The 26,692-nt window shown below is 49.4% G+C and overlaps 1 protein-coding gene and 1 non-coding gene across 5 annotated transcripts in view; both read right to left on the reverse strand.

Moving 5' to 3' along the window:
- Positions 1-10,894: 10,894 nt before the first annotated feature.
- On the reverse strand, positions 10,895-10,967 carry trnas-cga. The gene has a single exon. It is a non-coding gene; the product is annotated as a tRNA-Ser (tRNA).
- Positions 10,968-14,134: 3,167 nt separating this feature from the next.
- Positions 14,135-26,692, reverse strand: part of LOC103171709 (1-phosphatidylinositol 4,5-bisphosphate phosphodiesterase beta-4) — a 123,518-nt gene continuing 110,960 nt past the window's right edge. For 3 of the 4 annotated variants that reach the window (XM_042332841.1, XM_042332839.1, XM_042332840.1), the window contains exons 37-40: positions 26,432-26,489; positions 24,888-24,974; positions 21,791-21,827; positions 14,135-14,566 (exon numbers count right to left, since the gene is read on the reverse strand). In XM_042332841.1, coding sequence (XP_042188775.1) covers positions 14,478-14,566; positions 21,791-21,827; positions 24,888-24,974; positions 26,432-26,489 — 271 coding nt within the window. In that variant the 3' untranslated portion in view covers positions 14,135-14,477. The remainder of the gene's footprint in view (positions 14,567-21,790; positions 21,828-24,887; positions 24,975-26,431; positions 26,490-26,692) is intronic. The other variant, XM_042332842.1, reaches the window with a different exon arrangement.

Consider the following 26,692-nt stretch of genomic DNA (forward strand, 5'->3'; position numbering starts at 1 on the left):
GTTTGGTGACGGTGTGTGTGTGTGTTGGTGACGGGGTTGTGTGTGGTGGTTGGTGTGTGTGTGTGTGTGTGTGTGTGTGGTGACGGGGTGTGTGTGTGTGTTGGTGACGGTGTGTGTGTGTGTGTGTGTGTGTGTGTTGGTGACGGTGTGTGTGTGTGTGTTGGTGACGGGGTGTGTGTGTGTGTTGGTGACGGGGTGTGTGTGTGTGTTGGTGACGGTGTGTGTGTGTGTGTTGGTGACGGGTGTGTGTGTGTGTTGGTGACGGTGTGTGTGTGTGTGTGTTGGTGACGGTGTGTGTGTGTGTGTGTGTGTGTTGGTGACGGGGTGTGTGTGTGTGTGTTGGTGACGGGGTGTGTGTGTGTGTTGGTGACGGTGTGTGTGTGTGTGTTGGTGACGGGTGTGTGTGTGTGTTGGTGACGTGTGTGTGTGTGTGTGTGTTGGTGACGGTGTGTGTGTGTGCGTGTGTGTGTGTGTTGGTGATGGGGTGTGTGTGTGTGTTGGTGACGGTGTGTGTGTGTGTGTGTTGGTGACGGTGTGTGTGTGTGTGTGTGTGTGTGTGTTGGTGACGGTGTGTGTGTGTGTGTGTGTTGGTGACGGGGTGTGTGTGTGTGTGTTGGTGACGGTGTGTGTGTTGGTGACGGTGTGTGTGTGTGTGTGTTGGTGACGGGGTGTGTGTGTGTGTTGGTGACGGGGTGTGTGTGTGTGTGTCTCACAGCTGATCACAGACGAGGCTGAGATCACTATCCCGCGCGGTGCCCGGGTCAGAGGCCGGTGTGGCAGTACCAGAGCTGAGCTGCACATCTCCTGGCTGGACAGCTCCTTCCTCCTCACCCTCTTCTTCCTCAAGGTGAACAAATAAACATATTTTTATATTGTTGACAAAAATACACCCTCTCGTACCATCGGCGGTCAGTCCCGACACACCACAACACACACCAGCCTGACACACTGCCCCCACCCCCACTGACACACCACAACACACACCAACCCCCCCAACCCGAGCATTTTTTACATTTAAAATTATAATAACACTCAGACCAAATGGACCGAAGCTGCCGGCGGATATAATAACTATTTTATTTTTATTTTTGATTCCTTAGAGCAGAGAAGGTTGAGGGGAGATTTAATGGAGGTGTTCAAAACTATGCGGGTTTTGATGGAGCAGACGGGGAGAAACTGCTTCCTCTGGCGGGTGGGTCGGTAACCAGAGGGCACAGGGCGGGTGGGTCGGTAACCGGAGGGCACAGGGCGGGTGGGTCGGTAACCGGAGGGCACAGGGCGGGTGGGTCGGTATCCGGAGGGCACAGGGCGGGTGGGTCGGTAACCGGAGGGCACAGGGCGGCGTGGGTCGGTAACCGGAGGGCACAGGGCGGGTGGGTCGGTAACCGGAGGGCACAGGGCGGGTGGGTCGGTAACCTGAGGGCACAGGGCGGGTGGGTCGGTAACCGGAGGGCACAGGGCGGGTGGGTCGGTAACCTGAGGGCACAGGGCGGGTGGGTCGGTAACCAGAGGGCACAGGGCGGGTGGGTCGGTAACCGGAGGGCACAGGGCGGGTGGGTCGGTAACCGGAGGGCACAGGGCAGGTGGGTCGGTAACCGGAGGGCACAGGGCGGGTGGGTCGGTAACCAGAGGGCACAGGGCGGGTGGTCGGTAACCGGAGGGCACAGGGCGGGTGGGTCGGTATCCGGAGGGCACAGGGCGGGTGGGTCGGTATCCGGATCAGCCCCAGTCCCCAGCTCAGCCCCCAGCCCAGCCCCCAGCCCAGCCTCCAACTGCCAGCCCAGAACAGAACAGCCCAGAGCTCAGCCCCCAGCCCCGAGCCCAGAGGCCAGACCCCAGCTCAGCCCCCAGCCCCTAGCCCAGAGGCCAGCCCCCAGCTCAGTCCCAGCCCCGAGCCCAGAGGCCAGCCCCCAGCTCAGCCCCAGCCCAGAGGCCAGACCCCAGCCCAGCCCTAGCCCCTAGCCCAGAGGCCAGCCCCAGCTCAGCCCCCAGCCCCTAGCCCAGAGGCCAACCCCAGCTCAGCCCCCAGCCCCGAGCCCAGAGGCCAGCCCCCAGCTCAGTCCCCAGCCCCGAGCCCAGAGGCCAGCCCCCAGCTCAGCCCCCAGCCCAGAGGCCAGCCCCCAGCTCAGCCCCCAGCCCCCAGCCCCGAGCCCAGGCCAGCCCCAGCCCCGAGCCCAGAGGCCAGCCCCAGCTCAGCCCCCAGCCCAGAGGCCAGCCCCCAGCTCAGCCCCCAGCCCAGAGGCCAGCCCCCAGCTCAGCCCCCAGCCCCGAGCCCAGAGGCCAGCCCCCAGCTCAGCCCCCAGCCCAGAGGCCAGCCCCCAGCTCAGCCCCCAGCCCAGAGGCCAGCCCCCAGCTCAGCCCCCAGCCCAGAGCGCCAGCCCCCAGCCCGGGGCTGCTTGTCAGATGATGCACTATAATGTTAATCCTGTAAAGTGTTCGCAAAATTATCATTTGAAACCGCACTTTTCTTTCCTTTGACACATGTGAAGGTCTTCGAGACGTCTCAAAGACGTGAATAACTTGCTATATCAAATGCAACGATGATTATTAATAATATTATTATTATCATCACTAATATGCACAGTTGTAAATGAACCCCTTGGGGACGAAGAGGCGTTTCATTTGGCTGATTCAATCTCTCGCCTCACGCAGAGAATTAATGATCATTAATACGGAGGGATTAGCAGGCGATATTGTCTGTGTTAATGTCTCACATGGCCTGGGGTACAGCAAAGAGGGTATGTGTGTGTGAGAGGGATTTGTGCTACAGAATCATTACAAATTAAGAACAATAATGTGCGAATGGTTAGAGTGTTAAACCCGCTGTGTTTAGACATTCTTTTGTCCAAAGCAGATACAATTTAAGAAGAGATTTTTTTTGGGGGTGGGGGGGTGGGCGGGTGGTCAACCGGGTGTCTGACGCACGCAGAAACCCATCACGGTGCTTAAGCGTCTCCCAACCAAGCTGAGGTTTCCAGGCATCCCACCTCCACATGGAAATCCCAGAGAGAGATTGTTGGAATGGAATGCGCACTCTCTCTCCCTTTAAGAAGAGAAAAAAGATGAATAGCGCAGAATTCAACTGCTTTCAGTGCTGTAGTCGATTGGTGTGAACGTCCCCTCTGCCTGTGCGCGTGTTACACTGGGCCGATACAGCACCAAGAGTACCAGATATTGTTATTATTAGTAATAATAATAATTATTAGCCTTGTGTTCGTTGTGTGTGCCAGAAGGACGTCTCAAAGTGCCAAGACTCTCAAAGAGTCAGTGAACGGTGCGTAACGTGGAGGGGAATACAGGGGTTGGATTAACACGCGCTGCTCTCTCTGGGGTTGCAGTGTGAGAAGAGATACCGTGCATTGTGATTAATATAGCTATAGTTCCAACGATACCCTTTCCTCTCTCCTGGTTATGGTCTCTGACAGTAAACTCGCACCAGTCCCGCAGCAGAGGAGCGGGAGGTGATTAGCTTGGGGAGACGGCGCTGATGCTCACCCTGCCATTACCTCACTGACCAGGGGCTTAGCATTCAGCGTTAATCATTTTTTATTAAAATCCCGGAATTATGAAATAATTTGTGACTCGTCAAAAAGGGCTCTTTTTTTTAAAAAAAACATTCGGTTCGTCATCAAAACGCTGCAGTTGAAGGTGATCGAAACATTGGCGGACAATGATTATCTACGGCTCGACTACGCCAACTCCCTGCTTTGTCGGTCATCCCAACCCTTCCCTCCACGAGCTGCAGGTCATCCGGGAACTCTGCTGCTCGTGTCCTCTTCCCCCGCGAGGCTCCGCGACCCCATCGCTCCCACCCTCGACCGGCTCCACTGGCTCCCCATCCCCCAGAGGATAGGGTTCAAAATCCTCGTCCTCGCCTTCAAGGCCCTCCGCGGACTTACCCCCTCCTACCTCTGTGACCTGCTGACCGCCTATCAACCTGTCCACCCCCTCCACTCAGCCCGTTCCACATGTCCCCCCACCGCCCGCCCCCACCGCCCGCCCCGTCCCGCCCCACCATTGACAGTCAGCCTTCACCCTATGGACCTCCATTCCGCATTCCCTTGGCCTCGCTCTCTGCCTCTCCTCCTTCGTGGAGCGTCGCAGAACCGCCGGAAAGGCAGAGATAACAGTAATACTAATGGTGGCCAGGAATGAAGTCCTGCAGCTCAGTGGTTAGAGCGCTCTCCTCACAGGCGAGAGGACCCGGGTCCGATTCCCGGGCGGGGCGGGGCGGGGCGGAACGTCGGGCAAGTTTCCTTATCCCACACGCCTGGGTTTACCCGGCAGCGAGCCGGGTCGGCAGGCGGTGGGCCGATTGGCGGATCGCTATTCCTTCAAAAAATATGCAATAATAATAAATCGGTCACTCGGCCGTCTCACAGCGCTTCGCAGAATATACTTTTAAAGCGGTTTGTGACTGTATATTTTGTGGATGTATTGGCAGCCGAATCGTGCGGACGGAGTGACCGCCAAGTCTATGACTATGTTATGTATTGATCTGCCCGGACAGAGGCCCTGGTGGGGGCCGACGCGGAGCCGGAGAGCGAGAACCTCTCGGGACTGTCCACAGACCCCTTCGAGGACATCTTCGTGGTTCGTGAGAACGGGACGACATGTCTGATGGCAGATTTTGCTGCAAAGATTGTGGTGCCTTACGACGCTCGGGCCAGTAACTACGTGGACGTGAGAGGCCGGAGCCCCGCACCCACACTCACACTCACACTCACACTCACACCCACACCCACACTCACACCCGCACTCACACTCACACTCGCACCCGCACTCACACTCACACTCGCACTCACACCCGCACTCACACTCACACTCGCACACGCACTCACACTCACACTCACACTCGCACTCACACCCACACTCACACTCACACTCACACGCCAGCTCACACTCGCACTCACACTCGCACCCACACCCGCACTCACACTCACACTCGCACTCGCACTCACACCCACACTCACACTCGCACTCACACCCGCACTCACACTCACACTCACACGCCAGCTCACACTCGCACTCACACTCACACTCACACTCACACCCACACTCACACTCACACGCCAGCTCACACCCGCACTCACACCCGCACTCACACTCACACCCGCACTCACACTTACACTCACACCCGCACTCACACTCACACTCACACTCACACTCACACCCACACCCGCACCCACACTCACACTCACACCCACACTCACACTCACACGCCAGCTCACACTCACACTCACACCCGCACTCACACTCACACCCGCACTCACACTCCAGCTCATCCACCCACGTACTCACACGCCAGCTCACACTCACGCGCACTCACACTCCATCTCACACTCATTCACACTCCCTCTCACACGCACACTCACACTCCATCTCACCCGCGCACTCACACTCCAGCTCACACTCACTCGCACTCACACTCTATCTCACACACTCACACTCCATCTCACACACTCACACTCCATCTCACACTCACTCACGCTCCATCTCACACACTCACACTCCATCTCACACACTCACACTCCAACTCACACATGCACTCATACTTCATCTCACACTCACACTCCTTCTCACACTCACTCACACTCCCTCTCATGCGCACACTCACACTGCATCTCACACTCACTCACACTCACACGCCTTCTCACACACTCGCACTCCATCTCACACACTCACACTCCATCTCACACTCACTCACACTCCCTCTCACACGCACACTCACACTCCATCTCACACGCGCACTCACACTCCATCTCATACTCACTCACACTCCATCTCACACACTCACACTCCATCTCACATGCGCACTCACACTCCATCTCACACTCACACTCCATCTCACACACTCACACTTCATCTCACACTCACACTCCATCTCACACGCGCACTCACACTCCATCTCACACTCACTCACACTCCATCTCACATGCGCACTCACACTCCATCTCACACTCACACTCCATCTCATACTCACACTCACACTCCATCTCACATGCGCACTCACACTCCATCTCACACTCAACCTCACACTCACACTCTATCTCACACTCACACTCCATCTCACACTCCTTCTCACACACTCACACTACATCTCACACACTCACACTCCATCTAAAACAACTCACACTCACACTCCATCTCACACTCACTCACACTCCATCTCACACTCCTTCTCACACACTCAACTCCATCTAAAACAACTCACACTCACACTCCATCTCACACACACTCACAATCCATCTCACACACTCACAATCCATCTCACACACACTCACACTCCATCTCACTCACATTCACACTCCATCTCACACACTCACACTACATCTCACACACACTCACACTCCATCTCACACTGAAACTCCATCTCACACTCACTCGCACTCCATCTCACACTGTCACTAACACACACACACACACTGTCACTAACACACACACACTCACTAACATACACACACTGTCACTAACACACACACACATGTCACTAACACACACATAATCACTGTCACTAACACACACACTGTCACTAACACACACACACATACACACACACACTGTTCACTAACATACACACATTGTCACCAACACACACACTGTCAGTAAAACACACACACAATGTCATTAACACACACATTGTCACCAACACACACACTGTCACTAACACACACTGTCACCAACACACACACTGTCACTAACACACACATAATCACTGTCACTAACACACACACACTGTCACTAACACACACACTGTCACCAACACACACACTGTCACTAACACACACTGTCACCAACACACACACTGTCACTAACACACACATAATCACTGTCACTAACACACACACACTGTCACTAACACACACACACAATGTCACTAACACACACACTGTCACTAACACACACACACAATGTCACTAACGCACACAGACACTCACTAACACACACAATGTCACTAACACACACACACTGTCACTAACACACACACACACTGTCACTAACACACACACTCACTAACACACACATAATGTCACTAACACACACACACACTGTCACTAACACACACACACTGACTAACACACACACAATGTCACTAACACACACACTGTCACTAACACACACAGTGTCACTAACACACACATATTGTCACTAACACACACACACAATGTCACTAACACACACACACTCACTAACACACACACTGTCACTAACACACACCACAATGTCACTAACACACACACTGTCACTAACACACACACTGTCACTAACACACACACGCTGGGCTGGGGGCTGGGCTGGGCTGGGCTGGGCTGGGGGCTGAGCTGGGCTGGGGGCTGGGCTGGGCTGGAAGCTGGGCTGGGGGCTGGGCTGGGGGCTGAGCTGGGGGCTGGGCTGGGGGTTGGACTGGGGTTGGGAGCTGAGCTGGGATCAATATCACTATCAGGAATTCTATCTTCCTCGGATGGTGGGGGTGGGGGCGGTGCGGTGTGTGTGGGGTTGAGCGGGAGATAAGTGGGGTCTCCTTGGAGCTGAACTGGCCCCAAGGTGACATGCCTGGCAACTGAATGTGGGAATCGAGCCAGGCCTCTGTGACGGTCTCTAGTCCGGTTCCTGAGCCAGGAGGGTCCACAGTATTCCAGGGCACTGCTGATGACAGCACAGCCCAGCCTGGCTCATCGGCAGGACCTGGAAGGGCAGACCAGTCACTGGGGGCAGGGAGTCATCCCAGTCAGCTCCTGTTAACTCTGCAAACCAAAGCCCTAACGGGTAGGGTGGTCCTCGCTGGACAAGTAGCAGGAAAGCTTGCCAGACAGCGATACAATGGCAAGCTATGTGGTTTTATCTGGTTAGACTCCAGCAGTTACCCCAACGCACTCGAGGATCCCCAAGCCTTGGCTCTTGCCAACCTGCGCCTAATACTTTCTGGAATTAGGTAAACAAGTCTCCAGGGAGAGAGTGCGCATTCCATTCCAACAATCTCTCTCTGGGATTTCCATGTGTAGGTGGGATCCCATGGAATTCGCAGTTTGGTTTAAACACAGTGATGGGTTTCCGCATGTGTCAGACACCCGACTGAGCAAGTAAATACTCACTGAGAATGAGGATCAGGACACACAGCGCTGGGCTGGGCTGAGTGCTGCTGCTGCTGATGCTGAGCTCCATCCTGGGCTGAGTTTGACTGTAGAGATGCCCCGTGTGTTAATCTCTCAGGTTAGCCTCAGTCAGTCAGTCAGGCTGTGCCGGGTCAGTGCCAGAAGAGTGGGAGCTGCTCACTCACTCTCGCACACAGACACACACACAACACACACTGCTGCGCGCTCGCTCGCTCGCTCGCCTCCCTCCTGGTGAAGCCAGCACTCAGTACTGATCTGAGCTGCTCTGAGCTGCTGGGAGCTGTGATCTGCAATCCGCAGCGCCGTGCCTCACACTGGCTGAGAGCTGAGAGGCTGAGAGGCTGGGTGGGTTGGTGCAGTGTGACAGGAAGAGATGTCCAACCTGCTCACACCTCACAGCCAGGGGAGGGGGTCGCTCTGTGTCTGTCACACACTGTGTCTGTGTCTGTCACACACTGTCTCTGTGTTTGTCAATGTGTGTGTCTGTATCAGTCATACACTGTGTCTGTCACACTGTCTCTGTCACAGTGCGTGTGTCTGTGTCAGTCATACACTGTCTGTGTGCACGTACATATGCGGACGACCCACAAATCTACTTTGGCTCCTCCAGTACCAACTCCAGGGCCGCCGATGTTCTATCAGCTTGTCTGGCAGACATCAAGGTTTGAATGCATGTAAACTACCTGCAGCTGGATATGGACAAGACAGACGCCATACTCCTTGGCTCCCGTCAACGTATTCACTCCTGCGAATCTAAACTCCTCAACCTCTCTGGGCTTTCCCTCAGACTCGCTGAATCAGTGCGTAATCTAGGCGTCCAGTCTAAGACCCCAGCTGTCCTTCCTCCCCCACATCCAGTCCCTGACTGGGAGCCCTCTTCCAGCTCCGCCACATTGCCCGCCTCTGACTGTACCTTACCCCAAATGCAGCCGAAACCCTCGTGCATGCGTTTGTCATCTCCCACTTGGATTAGTCCAACGCACTCCTCGCCGGTCTCCTTAGCTCCACCATTCACAAGTCAGCTGATTCAAACCTCTGATCTAGACTAGACTCTCAATCCACATCTCACCAGTTCTGGCCCAGGCTCCACCGGCTCCCCATCACCAAATGGATCACTTCAAGATCCTCACACTCGTGTTCAAATTCCTTCACTCCCTGGCACCTCCCTACCTCTCCGACCTCCTCACTCCCCAATCCACCACCCGGGGCCTCCGCTCGACTGGCACCGGCCTCCTGCTCGTCCCTCCCACCCTCTGCTCCACCAGCGGAGGTCGCGCTTTCAGCCACTACCCCAAAACTCTGCAACACTCTCCCTCAATCCCTCCACCTTGCCCCCTCTCTCCCCTTTTTTCAAGTCCCACCTGAAGACCTTCCTCTTCGACCGTGTTTACAGCCACCCCCCCACGTGCCCCCCCCCCACCGGCTTGGAGTCAGGCTCCCCCAGTGTTAAGTGCTCTGAGACGCTATCCTGCGTGGATGGAAATATATAAGTGCAAGTTGTTGTTATGTCTGTCACACTGTGTCTGTGTCTCTTACACATTGTCTGTATCTGTCACACACTGTCTATGTCTGTCACACACTGTGTCTGTGACTCACTGTGTTTTAGACTCAGACATTATATTAAATGCAAGGATTATAAGAATTATTATATTTTGGGCAAAATTCACTGTGTATTTTGTCGCTGTGACAGAGCTGTGTTCCCTGTGACAGAGCTGTGCTCCCTGTGTGTCCCTTGGGACGTCCTCCCGACATGAAAGGCGCTTTACCAATGTAATTTTGTTGTTCCCTGTGACAGAGCTGTGATTCTCTCCGCTGTGCTCTGCAGTGAGCCGAGCCGTGCTGCACCAACAGCTACTCTGCAGTGCCCGGCATCAGTTGCTCTCAGCCCACAACGATCAATCAAACCACCCCCACCCTCGCCCCCACAAATACACTGCTCTACTTCACCTTCATCCCCCACCCTCGCCCCCACGAACGCACTGCTCTACTTCAACCCCACCCCCACTCCCGTACTCTATATCGGACCGGGAGGATATTTTTTGGAGACACAGTAGAACTGATTTTTGTACGTGTTGTTCAGAAGCTCTGCAATTTTTAAACGCCCAGGCTTCCTGTTCAGTAGATTTCAAGGCTCCTGTGATCACTCTCACAGCAACCTCCAGGCTCAAAGCACCGACAAACACACTACACTTTACACTGAACCCTGTGAAGCTCTTTTAAGGCGTCCTACCAATGTGAAAGGTGCTGCATCAAATGTAAGGACTATTATTAACAATAATAAGGATGGAGACGGGATTTGAAAATAGGGAGGGAGCGAGTCAGATGGAGGATCTTCGGGATGGAGTTGCAGAAAGCGGGGGCAGAATGGGTGAAAGCCTGACCGTCGATGGTGGGGCGGGCAGGGTGGGGGTGGGCGCATGAAGCAGGCCTGTGCCCACCGAGCGGAGGGAGCGGCTGGGTCAAGAGTTAACAGAGATAGGGAGGAGCGAGACCGTGGAGTGATATAATAACAATCCTTGCATTTGATAAAGCGCCTTATCACCTCTTCAAGACGTCTCAAAGCACAGAATATACTGTAAACTGACTGTATATTCTGTGGGTGAAACGCGGCAGCCAATTGCGCACACCGGGGTCCCACAACAGTCGTGGATTGACTGATCAAATCCTTTTTTGAAGGGATTATCATCACCGGAAAGCGATCCACCAATCTACTAACAACTGTTCCCACTTACTGCAAGGTAAACAGAGGCGGGTAGAGTAAGGAAACTTACCCAACTTTTCGCCCTGCCCGGGAATCGAACCCGGCTCCTCTCGCTTTCGAGGCGAGCGCTCTAACCACCAAGCTACCGGAGTCCACAAAAAAAGTGAGGACGAGGATCTTGAACTCGATTGATCCTCTGGGGCAACATATCGAAAGGGAAATCAAGACACAGAAACGGCGGGGCTGGTTAAAGTGAGTTGTTTTTGTTGTTTATTTATAACGGGTACAGAAACTATAAAATCGTATTAAAGGTCAGAACCATAATTAATAGTTTATGATTTTCTAGCTAATAATTTGACAAGAGACAATATAAATATAAAACACCTTCACCATATCTTTCTCTCTCTCTATATATATATTTAAAACAAACAGTGGATGTAAGTTCTACCTGTGTAAGAGCCTGCTTTTTATTTATATAATTTTACAACAAACCTACGTATATGAGCTGCAAGACAGTCCCCAATACATAATAAACATAACAGCCATTTAAAGACACGATCTACCAGCAAACTGAACTGAATTTGTTTTTCCGTTAGCTATTTACCCCAGTTACAGAATTAAGGGCATTCCAATATTGTTTGGCGCTGTATTCTATTCATTCCCTCTTGGAAGCAGCAATGGGTGATGTAGAGTTGGGTGAAAGCACCACTATTTGCAGTACGCAGTATATTTTAATGAGACCAGCAGATAGATAGATATATATAATACGGTCAAAGATATGTAGTGAAAGCTATTTCTTCTCAGAGGGCACTTGGCTTGCTGTAGAGAGATCCCTCAAATGGCTGATAACATGAAATTGCATTTTCAGAAACAAATATATCCTCAGCATGTCCTCAGCTAACACCCAAGAGCAGCGTGCCCTTAAGATATGCCCTGAACGAAATTTGGTCTTAAAATGATCTTAGAAGCGCTAAGTACATATTTACAGTGTTTCATCGTGAAATAGTGGAGGATTTCTGCCCGTCTGTAACCCTGGCCAGAAATGAGGTTCTGATGAGTGATTATACAATCTGTTTTTTTTTGTCAAAAAAACCCTTTAAAATACCATCCTTGACCCTTCATTAGACGGAGAGCTACATTGTGCTGATATCAGCCGTTGAAAGCGAAGGGTAGAGAATTCCTCTTTTACCCTGTTCCCAGACACTGAGTAAGTGAGTGAGTGAGTGAAGCCATTAGTGTTACAATTCCCCTGAAAGTCACCCTGACTGAAATCCCTCGGAATCACGCTCGATCCCGAGACTTATTTCCGTTAGACGCTGAAATGGAAAAATATTCCACGGCCCAACATTCCCAAAATTTATCCCAATGAAAGCACCATAAGAGGAAATCCACAGAAGCGTGTGAGGAAAAGACATCTGGATTCATCGGGGATTCCTTGAGCATCTTGTCTGCTGTATACACTTGAGTGCATGCACGCTGTTTGACTTACAAGCATCTATGCTACAGTGACTCTGAATCGCTGCAGAGTGTGGGTACTACAGTAAATGTCTCATTATCTGCTTGTGTTCATCAGCAGTGTAACACGCTATAGCTTGTCTTTGTTCACACGTATGTGCTTAGAATATTAAATAAACCCCCTGATAAAGGAGCAATCTATCTTTAGTCTTGTTTATTATTAAACAATAAGGAATAATGAAATTAAAACATGAATGTTGTTCAAATCACTGTGTATGGCAAAGTAACAAAAACTGTGGCTGTGTATACATTTTTGTTTAATAGTTTGAAACTCGTACTTAATCCATGTTATAAACAAGAGCTTTCCCTTATCCGCAAATATCTGATAGCCTGATAACATGTGTTTGGTGTAAAAAGAAATGTCTGCTGAACCGCGGTTGCTTTGTGTAGGATTTGTCTCTCTGTCAGAAGCACAGGTCTCACTGACTCACTAATAGCATTGCTGTCTGGTGTTGTTCAGTGGGGATAACAGCTACTGCAATGTTGCGGAAATGTGCCCTCACTTCCAGGTTTTTTTTTGGTGCTCAGCCGGGTGTCTGACAAATGCGGAAACCCATCACCCTGTTTGAGAGTCTCCAAACCAAGCTGACAATTCCATGCATCCCACCTACACATGGACATCCCAGAGAGAGATTCTTGAAATGGAATGCGCACTCTCTCCCTGGAGGGACACATCCTGTTTACCTAATTCTGTTGAGTTTTAGGCGCGGGTTGGCAAGAGCCAAGGCTTGGGGACCCCAGAGTGTGCGTTGGGGTAATTGCTAGAGGCTAACCAGCTAAAACCACATAGCTTGCCAAAGTCTGGCCAGCTTTCCTGCCGCTTGTCCAGGCTGGACCACCCTACTGGTTAGGGCTTTGGCTTGCACAGTTAGCAGTTGCTGAGTGGGATGACTTCCGGCTCCCAGTGTAATCAGCAGTCCGCAGTACTGCTGATGAAAACTGCGGACCCACCTGCTCAGGAACCGGACTCGAGACCGTCACACGGGGTTGGCTCGATTCCTACATTCCGTTACTCATATCCATGTGGAAAACTTTTAACTCAGAGCAAAGGCAGTGTTTTCTGTGGCGTTGAGACCCCCTTGGCTGATGGTCCAAGTATTCTGGCTGTTTGTGGGGCCATCGCTGCGTGCAAACTGACTGCCGCATTCACTAGTAAGGTGTAGTGACACACAGTCACTGCACCTCACAGTAACAACCAGTGAAGCGCATTTGAGATGTCCTCCCGTCACGAAAGGCACTGCATCAAATGCCACGATCTTCACCTATTTAGTGACTGATCTGATCAGTTGGCAATCACGTTCAATACATTGTTCTCATCACCAGGTAAGGACATTCTGGCCTCAGCTCTCCACATCTTTTGTTTGGCGACAACATGGATGAGCTGCAACAGTCCTGGATACATAACAATAATAATAATCTTTGCATTTGATATAGTGCCTTATCATGTCTTTGAGACGTCTCAAAGAGCTTCACAGAATATACTGTAAAGTGAATTGACTGTAAATTTTGTGGGTAAAGTAAAGATAACAGCTATTTATACAGACTATCCACCAGCAAACCCAACTGAATCAGTTTCTCCCATTACAGAATGTAGAGCAAATTGCGTCTCCAATAACAATACTTGCATTTGATACAGCGCCTTACCACATCGTTGAGACGTCACAAAGCGCTTCACCGAATATACTGTAAAGTGTAGTGACTGTATATTTTGTGGGAGAAACACGGCAGCCAATTGTGCACAGCAGCGTCCCCACAAATAGTTGTGGATTGAGTGACCAGATTTTTTTTGGGGTTGGGGGGGGTTTCGTATTGCTCTGCACCCCCCCATCTCCCCCTGTTGCTATTCTCTGTTCTGTGTGTTCACACAATCTATGAACATTATTAGGCACCACAGTCGCCCCCAAATCTGCCATTTACCAGAAGCTACCGGTCACTCAGATACATATTGACTGAGGATCGATAAGCTTTTAAAGTGCTCCACAGACAAAGGAGTCGACCATTCCTTCTGGTCAATTGGAATTGGTTGACACTGGGGATTGTTGGTGACACAGGGTGTGTGAGGTAAAGAGGAGATGAAAGGAGTGGGTGGGTGGGTGGGTGGATGGATGTCCTTCGCTGTCTCCTGTCTGCTGCTGGACATGTGGGGCTCAGGCTGTGTCTGGGGGCTTCACACCACTGTGGCTTGCCTGCGGGCCATCCCCGCCTCCAGCTTCACCATCCGCCGCATCTCTTTTGCCTGCGGAGAAATCACACACAATCATTATTATTAATAATCCTAGCATTTGATATAGCGCCTTATCACGTCTTCGAGATGTCTCAAAGTGCTTCACAGCATATATTGTGAAGATAATTAACTGTATATTTTGTGGGCAAAATGCATCAGCAAATTGCGCACAGTAGTGTCCCACAAACAGTCGTGGATTGATTGAGTGACCAAATTATTTATTTATTTATTTATTTATTTATATATATTCTTCAAGGGATTATTACCCCCGGAAGGTGATCCACCAATCGACTAACAACCGGCTTCCTACTTACCGCTCGGTAAACAGAGGCATGTGGAGTTAGGAAACTTGCCCAACATTTCGCCCTGTCCGGGAATCAAACCCAAGTCCTCTCGCTTGCGAGCGAATGCTCTTCACAGAATACACTGTAAAGTGGATTGACTGCGTATGTTGCGGGTGAAACGCGGCGGCCAATTGCTGGGTCCCATAAACAGTCGTCGATTGACTGACCACGTTTTTTAAGAAATAATTATTCAGAACTCAGAATTCAATATGAATCAATACTATTCAGAACAATGAATGCTGATTATCAATAATTATCATAATAAATGACAAATAATAACTAAATATCATAAATAATACATAGCACAATAAACAATCCTAATAAGTCACCATGAATAATATAGATACAAATAATCATAATAATCTTAATGGTAATAATAATGATCATAACAATAATTCTTGCATTTGATACAGCGATTTTCAGATAGTGAGGACATCTCAAAATGCTTCACAGGATTTACTGTAAAGTGAATTGACTGTGTTCTGTAGGCAAACACAGCAGACAATTTGCACACAGCAAAGTTCCACAAACAGCCGTGGGGTGAGCGACCAATTTTATTTGGGGGATTGTCAGCCAGGACACCGGGGACAGAAACTCCCTTCTCTTTTCCTATAGTGGTGCAGGATCTTTAACGTCCAGCTGAGCAGACACAGGCGGGACCTCGGTTTAACATCTCATCTGCAGGACGGCACCTCTGACAATGCAGCGTTTCCCCCAACACTGCACTGGAGTCTCAGCCTGGACTGTGACCTCAAAATGCCAACAATGTGAGTTTTACATTCTCACCATCCTCTTCACTAAGAAATTCCTCCTAAACTCCCTGTTAGATCTGTTACTGACTGTCATGTTAATGTCCTCTTTGGTCCCACCACCAAGTGGAAACCATCCTATAATATCCACCATATTGAGTCCTTTCATAATCAGAAACAACTTTCTCAGAGGTAGAATGAACTTGTCCCGAACCTCTCGAAAATCACAACAGAGTTAATACCTCAAGTCCCCTCTTTGACCGTCTTCACATCACACCCGAAGGCTTTGACCGTGCTTAGGGTCAGCTCCCCCTCTCCACGGCTCAGCGTCAGGCTCCGAGACGCTGCCCGCTGTGTAAATTGATTTGGAAATTGCTCCTTGTTATTAGTGTTACTAACAAGTCTTCCATCCCTATGTGTAATACTGTGTAGCTACCCTGCAGTGTGTTATTTTGGGCAGGTTTTAACATAACAGCCATCATCTCTCCATCACCAACAATTATAGTGATTTCCAGCATGTTACTAAGTCTGTATCCAGGCCAGAAAACATTTTACATCAACACTGTGTTGTATAATACGTCGTGTGTTGTAGGAGACATTGATGTGCATTACAGCTGTGGCTTATTCAAATCCTTCCCGACTCCATAATATAATCCTAATTTACATTTACTCATAATAAAAGTAGAAGTGGCTGGGAACACTCTGAACAATTCTGACGAAAGTTTATCGACCGGAAACGTTAACTCACTTTCCTCTCTCCATAGATGCTGCCTGACCTGCTGAGTGTTCCTAGCGACTTTTGTTTTTATTTCAAATTTCCAGCATCTGCAGTCTTTTGCCTTTTGTTTACTTTTACCCATTTGTTTTCTATCCTCTTGGAAAATCACTTGAATATATTTCTGGTTAGTTATGTTATTCTGAGGGTGCGACAGGCAGGCAGAGCACATAGAGTAATAATATAATAATACAATAATAATATAATAAAATAATATAATAATATAATCATAACATAATATAATAATCCTTCCATTTGATATAGTACCCTATCACATTGTTGAGACAACAACAACAAAATTACATTTGTATAGCGCCTTTCAATCGGGAGGACGTCCAAAGTCGCTGGACAGACAAGAGTTTCAGACCCGAGCTGAGCGTCGGGGTGGGGGGAGGGCAGGGGGGAAGCAGGGAGATCGAAAGCACGGTCGAAGAGGAGGGTCTTGAGGTGGGTCTTGAAGGTGGTGAGGGAAAGGACGAGATGGAGGGACTGCGGAATGGTGTTCCAGAGGGTGGGGGCAGAGTGGTGGAAGGCCTGCCCGCTGATAGTGGGGCGAGCAAGGCAGGGGACATGAAACAGGCCAGAGACCGCTGAATGGAGGGAGCGAAGAGGATGGTAGGGGGTTAGGAGGTCAGAGAAGTAGGGGGGAGCAAGACCATGGAGGGCTTCGAGACATCTCAGAGGGCTTCACAGAATATACTGCAAAGTGAATTGATTGTATATTTTGTTGGCGAAACACAGCAGCCGATTGGGCACAGGCAGCGTCCCACAAACAGTCATGGATTGAGTGACCATTATTGTTATTAATATTTATTAAAATTATTATTAATAATTTTTTTGGAGGGATCATTACCTCCAAATGCGATCCACCAATCAACACAACCGGGTACCTACTTACTGCTAGGTAAACCAAGGCGTGTGGACTAAAGAAACTTGCTGATATAGATGTTAACTTTCCGAATATATTTGCCGAACAATGTGTATCTTGCAGGATCATAACCTGGCTCAGTCAGTCACACTATCGTTTCTGAGTCAGAAGGTTGTGGATTCAAGCCCCACATCGGTACTTTGAGCTCACAGTCTAGGCTGACGCTACTCTGCAGCGTTGGGGGTGGAATGAGACCTTAAACTGAGGCCCACCCAGTGCCTGTTTAAGTGGACATTAAAGATTTTGCGACGCTACACCCCAAGACTCTGGAACTCTCTTCCCCCATCCCTTCCCTTTATCCCCTCCTTTCCCATTTTCAGATCGGGCCTGAAGACCTTCCCCTTTGACGGTGCTTATGATCACCTCACGACTCCACCACTGTCAAGTGCTCCGAGACACTATCCCGCAATAAAGCTGCTGTGTAAATGCAAACTGTTGTTGTTGGGGGAAGAGGGTCACACATACTGTATTCAATGAAGGTTTAGTCGCTGCAATGAGGAAATTCCTCCCCACCCCATGAGGTGAAATTCAGGGAACCCAAATAACGATAATGATATAATCCTTTGCATATAGCTTCTTATACGGCAACAGCCTCGCCTCGCTCCCTCCTTTGGCTCCTCCAAGGCACGTATCAAGACCCTCCTCTTTGACCATGCCTTCGGTCACTCTCCCTGCTCTCCACCCTCCCTTACCCCAACCCACCACCCCCCTCACTCGGATCCAAATGCCTGACTGTCCATCACCTTGAGACGTCCTCCTGACGTGAAAGGCGTTATTCAAATGTATATTGCTAAGTGTAATGACTGAGTGTCTGTAGGCGAGCGCTGCAGCCAAACTGTACACAGCGACTTGCCTGCAAACAGAGAATGAAACACACAGAGATAAATACTCTGAGGGGAAACACAGCCATGTCACAATGGTCGAATTGTCCGAATAACTTTTCCAGTTTGTGAAGCAAAATGCTGCAGCAGCATGTGAGGCTGAGAGGTTGTTGTGTGTGAATAAGGTAGTGACGGGCGTGTAATCTGCTTGCCAGACTGACTGACTGTTCGTGACATCCGCTGGTGTGTGGGCGAGCCGGGAGACACACAGATCACTGGGTGAGTCAACAGCTGTGCGTTGGTGGAGGAAGGCACGGGTGGTTGATTGAATCCAAAGCTGCTTATTTTGGTGTCAGCCTGGCTCAGTGGGCAGCACTCTGAGTCAAAAGGCTGGAGGTTCAAGCTACACGTTCAGGGAGTCTGAGTTTTGACACCCTACAGGGTATCCACAATGTCCAATATTACAGAGCAGTCCCACAGGTTCAGAGCTATAAAGGGCAATTTCAGGACAGACACCAGGAAGTGTTTGTTTACCCAGAGGGTAATTAACAACTGGAACAGGTTATCAGGAAGGGGAAGGTTGAGGTCAGGACACTGGGACTCATGATGTCTGTCGAACATTTGTACTCATTTCTACTGCCCCACTTGTAGCAATACAGTGAGCCTTTGCAAAGTGAGTTGACATGACAAGGTGATTTATCAAATGGAAGGATGATTATTATTAGTACTATGTCCACTGTACGATGAACCAGTCACTAGAGGGTAGAAGTGTAGGAAAAACAAATGCAGAGATTAGGAGATCTGTTTTACATGGTCATCCAATACCTTTTAAAAGAGGATTAGACAAACAGTTGAAAAGAAAAACGTAATAATACAGGGGCTTTTCATGTCAGGAGGACATCCCAAAACACGTCACAGCATATACTGTAAAGTATAGCGACTGGGTGTTTTGTGGGCGAAAGGCGGCAGCCGGTTTGCACCAGTAGTGTCCCATATGAAGTGGGTGACCTTGGGGGATTGTCGGCCAGGACACCGGGCGAGAGAGAGAAACGCCCTCCTCTTTTCCAACAGTGTCACGGGATCTTTAACGTCCACCTGAACAAGCGCAGACGGGACCTTGGTTGAACGTCTCATCCGAAGCACGGCGCTGGGGCGACAGCCTGGACTGTGAGCTCAGAGACGCCGACGTGGGTATTGTGGGACCTTATAGCAAGTCTGTAGTACAGCCCCTCTCTGCAATTCCCGACAGGGGACAACCTCAGCCCCGTGGATTTGTACGTCTCACATCAAATTAATTAAAGAAACAGCAGAACTCCGCGGAACCTGAAATTGATATCGTTTTTTGCACAAAATGTGAGTCACGTTACTTCCACCAACGCCGGTGATGAGTTCCGCTGCCATGGCAACGGTACCCTGGAGTGATGACTCTTCCAGCAAAAGCACCCGATTTGGGAGGGTTTCGTCCATCCGTCTGTCTGTGCCCGGCCACACCCCTTCCCTGGACCAGCCACACCCCTTCCCTGGACCGGCCACACCCCTTCCCTGGACCGGCCACACCCCTTCCCTGGACCGGCCACACCCCTTCCCTGGACCGGCCACACCCCTTCCCTGGACCGGCCACACCCCTTCCCTGGACCGGCCACACCCCTTCCCTGGACCGGCCACTCCCCCCCACTGCTTCCTGGCCAGGCCACCCCCCTCCCTGGCCACTCCCCTTTCCTGGCCAGGCCACACCTCTTCCCTGGCCAGGCCACTCCCCTCCCTGGCCAGGCCACACCCCCTCTGCAACCAGGCTGCTCCCCTTCCTTGGCTCAGCCACACCCCCTCCATGTCAGGCCACTCCCCCTCCCTGGCCACTCCCCCTCCCTGGCCACTCCCCCTCCCTGGTCACTCCCCCTTCTGGGCCAGCCCACTCCTCCTCACTGGCCACTCCCCCTCCCTGGCCACTCCCCCTTCTGGGCCAGGCCACTCCTCCTCACTGGCCCGGCCACTCCCTCTCCCAGGCACCATGTCCCTGATGTCCATCAACCTGGATCACACACTTGCCTTACGTGGCTGGTTTCAGTATCACTTCACTAAACTGACCACCTGGATACCCCGCCACCGAATCCACCCGTGGGGCACGATGTGGATAACCGGGGGTGCGGATAGCCGGAGTACAGATTTGCAGTGTTTTGCAAATTTATTAATATTATTATTATTATTATACAGTCTCACTGTGCCAGCTTCTTGGATCTCGTTTCGAATGTGTCTCAAGACGTTTAAAGTGGAATTGATTTGAAACCGTGCGCGTGGTTAAAAGTGTCGATTAGTGTAGACAAGTCTGATCTCTGACACGCTCAGCACTGAGACTGCAAACAGCACGCTTTGTTAAAAAAAACTACATTTGATACAGAGTTCAATTCCAGTCAGGGCGAAACCTTGGGCAAGTTTCCTTACTCCACACAGAGCCTAATAATAATCCCTCCAAAAAACCCAAAACAATAATAAATTGGTCATTTTCAATCTACGACTGTTTGTGGGACATTGCTGTGCGCAATTGGCTGCCGCGTTCGCCCACAAATATACAGTCAATTCACTTTACAGTATATTCTGTGAAGCGCTTTGGGACGTCCTCCCGACGTGAAAAGCGCTATATCAAATGCAAGGATTATTATTATTATTATTAGAGAGTATCATGTCGGGAGGGCATATTAATGATAAAATAATAATAATAATCCTTGCATTGACATAGTGCCTTATTACATCTTTTAGATGTCTCAAATCACTTCACTGTATATACTGTAAAATGAATTGACTGTATACTTTGTGGGCAAAACCCTTCACAGGAATCAATTCTAGTGTGTAGTGACTGTGGTTTTAGGTGAACCCAGCAGCTAATTTGCACACGGCAATGTCCCACAAAACTTCTGCACTCTCCAATTAGTTTATGTCTGTGTGTGTGTCATTATCTCTCTCTCTCTCTCTATCCCCCTGCAAATTAGTAACAATTCACAAGAAGTGAATGTCCAATTTTTATCTGGGGATTGTCAGTCAGGACACTGGGAGAGAGAAACTCCCTTCTCTTTTCCAATAGCGCTGCAGGATCTTTAACATCCACCTGAACAGGCACCGACTTAGTTTAACGTCTCATCCGAAGGACAGCACCTCTGACAATGCAGCGCACCCCCCAGCACTGCACTGGAGTGTCAGCCCGGACTGGTGAGCTCAAAGTCCCCCACAACCTTCTGACTCAGGAGCGAGGGTTCCCAACTCCTGGTTCGGGAAGAGCGAGATGAGGCGAGCCAGAAGGAATTACATTCCAGGAATGTAGGAAAACGGGTTTAGGGGGAGACCGTTTAGCCCACCCAGCCTGTTCCACTAGTTTATTACATTGCCAGATCTTTGAATCTCAATGTTTACTCCTTTGCCACATCCTTTTAATACCCCACCATGAGACCATCACATGGACAGTAACACCAGAGCTCAGAATTAAATCTGAATTTTTCACTATAACAGGAGAAAAGTGAATTTGATAACTACCCAGGTGATTTGTACGTTAAGAGAATACGATGTGAAAATGAGTTATTATTATAATTCTAATAAGATTCAATGGTTCAGTAATTTGGAACAGTCCTACCTTGAGTACCAGACCCTTCATGACATGATTTCAGCAGCTGTATGTAAAAAATAATACTGTCAGTGCTCAAAATAATAATCTGTGCTCAAATCATATTGTCAGTGCTCAAAATAATACTGTCAGTGCTCAAAATAATACTCTCAGTAATTAAGTAATACTGTCTGTGATTAAATAATACTCAGTAATTAAATAATACTGTCAGTGATTAATCAATACTGTCTGTGCTCAAACAATATTCTCAGTAATTAAATAAGACTGTCTGTGATTAAATAATACTGTCAGTGATTAATAAATACTGTCAGTGATTAAATAATACTGTCTGTGATTAAATAATACTATCAGTGATTAAATAATACTGTCAGTGCTCAATCAATGCTGTCTGTGATTAAATAATACTGTCGGTGATTAATCAATACTGTCTGTGATTAAATAATACTCTCAGCAATTAAATAATATTGTCTGTGATTAAATAATACTGTCTGTAACTTTGAAAATAATAATAAACCTTGAAGTTGATACAACGCCTTATCAAGTCAGGAGGACGTACCAAAGAGCTTCACAGGATTTACTGTAAAGTGTGACTGTGTAGTTTGTAGGCAAAGGCTGAAGTCAATCTGTGCACAGCAACATCAAATCAATGAAGTGAGTGACTGATTATATTTGGGAGATTGTCGACCAGGACATCAGGAGAGAGAAACTCCCTTCTCTTATCCAAAAGTGCTGCAGGATCTTTTAATATCCACCTGAACAGGCACAGACAGGACCCTAAAGTCTCACCTGAAGGACAGCATTTCTGACAATGCAGCACTCCCCCCAGTACTACACTGAAGCATCAGCCTGGACTGTGAACTCAAAGCCCCCGACGTGGAGGGGTTTGAACCCACAACCTCCTGATTCAAAGAGGCAAGTGAGAGTGACTGAGCCGGGCCAAATGTCAAATGGTCAAACCCATCTTTAATTTCGAAGCCTTTAAGTTTCTTTTAGACAACGAATGGCTTGTAAAGGTAAGAGACCGAGAGAATTAATAGTTAAGAGAATTCTGGATGATGTGAAACACTCCATTAAACAGGGTGAATACTAAACCCAGGCGGGATTTCCACCTCCACCTTATTTCAGAGCATACAGTGCAAGATTTGAGAGGCAGCGGGAGCTGAGGAGGCTGTTGTCTTCAAGTATGTCTGTAGCTCAAGCCTGAATCACGGTGAAGAACAGTGTTTGGAGACGAGAGACAAGGGCTCACCCCCAGGCTAGCTGGAGAGATCAAAGATCCTGATTCAGAACAGCTTCATCGGAAGATACTTTGCATTCCAGACCGTAGCATTTCTATTGTGTGTAAAAAAAATTCTCCTCGTCTCCCCTCTGGTTCTTTTGCCAATTATCTTGAATCTGCGTCCCCTTAAAAGGTTAGTGGGTTAAACACACAGGAAAATAAACTGAGAGAAGCGACCTCTATCTCCACCCACACACACCCCCACCCTGCCCCTGATCACTCAGGAGTCATTACATCAATCCCCAGCACAGCACTGGAGCATCAGCTTAGGCTGTCATGGGAACATTGTAAGACAAAAGCAATGGTTTGGGGGGTAAATGTTCTTTGCACAGCACATTACTGATTTACAGAAATGAAACTGTTTAATTAATCTACATCTTACTGCTGCAGAGAGATAAACGCAGACGGTTCAGACTACAGAACAGCAGCCAAAAAGTGACCATTGAAGGCAGCGAGTGATATCATCAAACCAGCAGCAATGTAACCCAATTACATTCACACTGAGGAGCAGAATATTAATAATCATCCTCCATTTGATACAGCGTCTCATCACGTCAAAACGTCTCAAAAGTGCTTCACAGAATCTGCTGTGGAGTGTAGTGATTGTGCTTTTTGTAGACGAAGGCGGTGGCCAATTTTGTACACAGTACCATCACAATTTGTGTTTGTATAGTGCCCTCACACAAGGAAGAGTCCTAGAGTGCAAGTAATGTCAGTTTATAAAATTTGGGTTATACAGAGATCTATGACATCGGGTTCAATTTATATTTCAAACAGAAAGACTCTCTCCCACTGGGGGCAATGTAGCTGTGTGTTTAATGTCCTTCACATTGAATGTGTTGAGACCCAGATCCCCAATACCACTAATTGGTGACAGCCTAATTTAGTCGGGAGCACTCTTGCCTTTAGGTCAGAAGGTTGCCAATTCAAACCCCGAATTGGGACTTTGAGCTCAGTCTAGGGCTACGTTGCTGAAGGTGCCGTCGGACGGGACCTCGGTTTAACGTCTCACATGAAGGACGGCCCCTCTGACAATGCAGCGCTCCCCATAACCCCCCACCCAGCACTGCATTGGAGCATCAGCCTGGACTGTGAGCTCAGAGTCCCTGACGTAGTAGGGCTTGGACCCACAACCATTTTTTTGGATACACACAGAAATACATCGCCATGTTTAAGAGTCTCCAAACCAGACTGAGAGTTCCACGTATATCTGCTGCCTACATACCAGAGGGACGTCCTTTGGATGTGAAAGGTGGTATATATAAACAAATTTTGCATTGTATATTGAAATTTCCGGTGTCTGGAATGGAATGTGCGCTCTGCGCTCTCTCCCTGGAGGGATGCATTCTGCTTTCCTAATCCCAGAAAGGATTAGACACCGGCTGGCGAGAGCCAAGGCTTGAGGAGCCCAAGATTCCCCACGTGTTAGACAATAAACAATGCTGATGGCTGTTTTGGTATCGCAGGCTGATTTGGAATCATCAAATAGGACGCCTTGTTTCTAGCCATTTAGAACTGTGATAATCTGATGCAGAACGAAGCCCTTTCATCGCTTTTCACATGTCAGTCAGTGCCTAACAACAACAACAACCGATAGCATTTATGCAGAGGCTGTCACATCAGGAGGACGTCCCAAGGCGCTGCAAAATGTAGAGATTGCATCTGAGCTGGGGAAATATGTACAAAGAGGCTCCATTTCAGTTTCTGGGTAAGAAACGGTTTGAGCCCCAGGGGAACCCGCATTATAGCAGGGTTGTCCTGCAATTGGTCTTTTTCCTACAACTGAAGTCTGTATAAGTTTAACTATCAAAGCAGATAACTTTTTACCTGTTCGTTTTGTTTCTCCAAACCATCCAGCTGTTCAAGTTGAGCTTTTTTCAGTTGTTCCGCTTCCTTGACGTGTTTCATTGCAAGCTACAAAACAATGTTACATATTGTACTTAAACAACAACTTGCACTTACACAGCGCCCATCACGTGGGGTAGTGCCTCGGAGCGCTTAACTATGGCGGAGTATGATGCCGAGCTGGTGGGGTGGCAGGAGGTGACTGTAAGTACGGTCGAGGAGGAAAGTCTTCAGGTGTAATCTAAAAGAGGGGAACGAGGGGCAAAGCAGAGGGATTGGGGGAGAGATTTCTACAGACCTGAGGCATATTGGCTGAAAGCACGGCCGACGATGGTGGAACGGAGGGGATGAGGGAATGTGCAGGAGGTTGGAGCCAGCCGAGTGGAGGCAGTGGATAGTGGGTTGAGAAATAAGCAGGTCAGGAGTTAGTGAGGTCCCAGGGCATGAAGGGATTTGCAGATGATTTAGAGGATCTTGAAAACGATCCATTATGTGATAGGGAGCAGTGGAGCCTGGCGAGGACTGGGGTGATGGGGTACGGAGTTTAGCACGGGTGAGTATACGGACGACAAATTGCATTTGTACAGTGCCCTTCACATCGGATAACATTTCACCAGCGCAGGGTTGCATACTGAGCAAGGATTGGTGGGAGGGGTTGGGAGGCAAACCAAAGTCGTGGTCAAAGTGTTTGGGTCGGATTTAAAGATAGATAAATAAAGCACAAGATGGTGTTCCAGAGGTTATGGGATGGTGGCTGAAGGCTCGGCTACTGATGGTAATGGTGTGGAGGGGTTGGGGGATGTGCAGCAAGCCTGTGACAGCTGAGCAGAGCAGTGGCTTATGAGCAGGTCAGAGACGTAGGGAACTGCTAAGGCATGGAGTGATTTGTAAGAATGAGGGGCTTAAAACTTAAAGGAGGGGCTGTTAAAGAGTAGAGTTGATTGGGAAGGGGGGCAAGGGGTGGCGGGGGGGTAAGAGAGAATTGGACACGCACGTTTAGAGGAAGAGGATTAGAGGGGACGGGGAGAGAGCAGGGGCTAGGAATTATGGCTCCTGAGAAGGAGCAAAGACCGGCATGGTGGTCCGTTTCTATGGTGATGGACATGAGGTACCAAATATGAAGCAAGCGAATGTGACAGAAGACAGTTCTCAATGTCCCCACCCTGAGCCCTTGCTGTCTTCTGCTATCGCGGGCTGCCTTTTTTGAAAACACTGCGCTCCTATCCAACCCATGAGTGGGATAGGCGAACAACTCATCCCTTTGTTTACACACGATTGGAGAGAAATCCCAGCTTCCCACGTGGGATATTTGCGCTAAATCAGCCAACTTCCAGGTCACGAGGTGGCCTTCGACGTCTCTTCCTGCTTGGTGACCTGACCAGCCAGACATCGGCCATTTTCTTTTGGCGAGTCAGCCGACTGGTGTTTTACCGCTGGAGGCTACCGCAATCTAACAGGCCTGCGCTGCACGTTGCCACCGCACAGAGGAAAGAACAGGACTCTGTCTACTTAACGCAGTAACGTACTCGCTTCCTCTCCTCCAGGAATTTTTTGGTGTTGATGCTGTTCAGTTCCCGGACCCGTCTGGGGAGAGGGCGAGAGAAAGAGAGCGTCAGCTAGCTCAGTTCCACTCAAGGTTCACTTCACAGGCAGTCACTGCTTCCTTACAAAGGTTACGTTACAAAGAATAATCCTCACATCTGATACAATGGAAGGACGAGGGAGGATGTTTCAGGATTTACTATACAGTGTAGTGACTGTATGTTTTGTGGGTGAATGCGGCAGCT

This window comes from Callorhinchus milii, unplaced genomic scaffold (assembly GCF_018977255.1).
Source record: "Callorhinchus milii isolate IMCB2004 unplaced genomic scaffold, IMCB_Cmil_1.0 Scaffold3, whole genome shotgun sequence".
NCBI lineage: Eukaryota > Metazoa > Chordata > Chondrichthyes > Chimaeriformes > Callorhinchidae > Callorhinchus > Callorhinchus milii.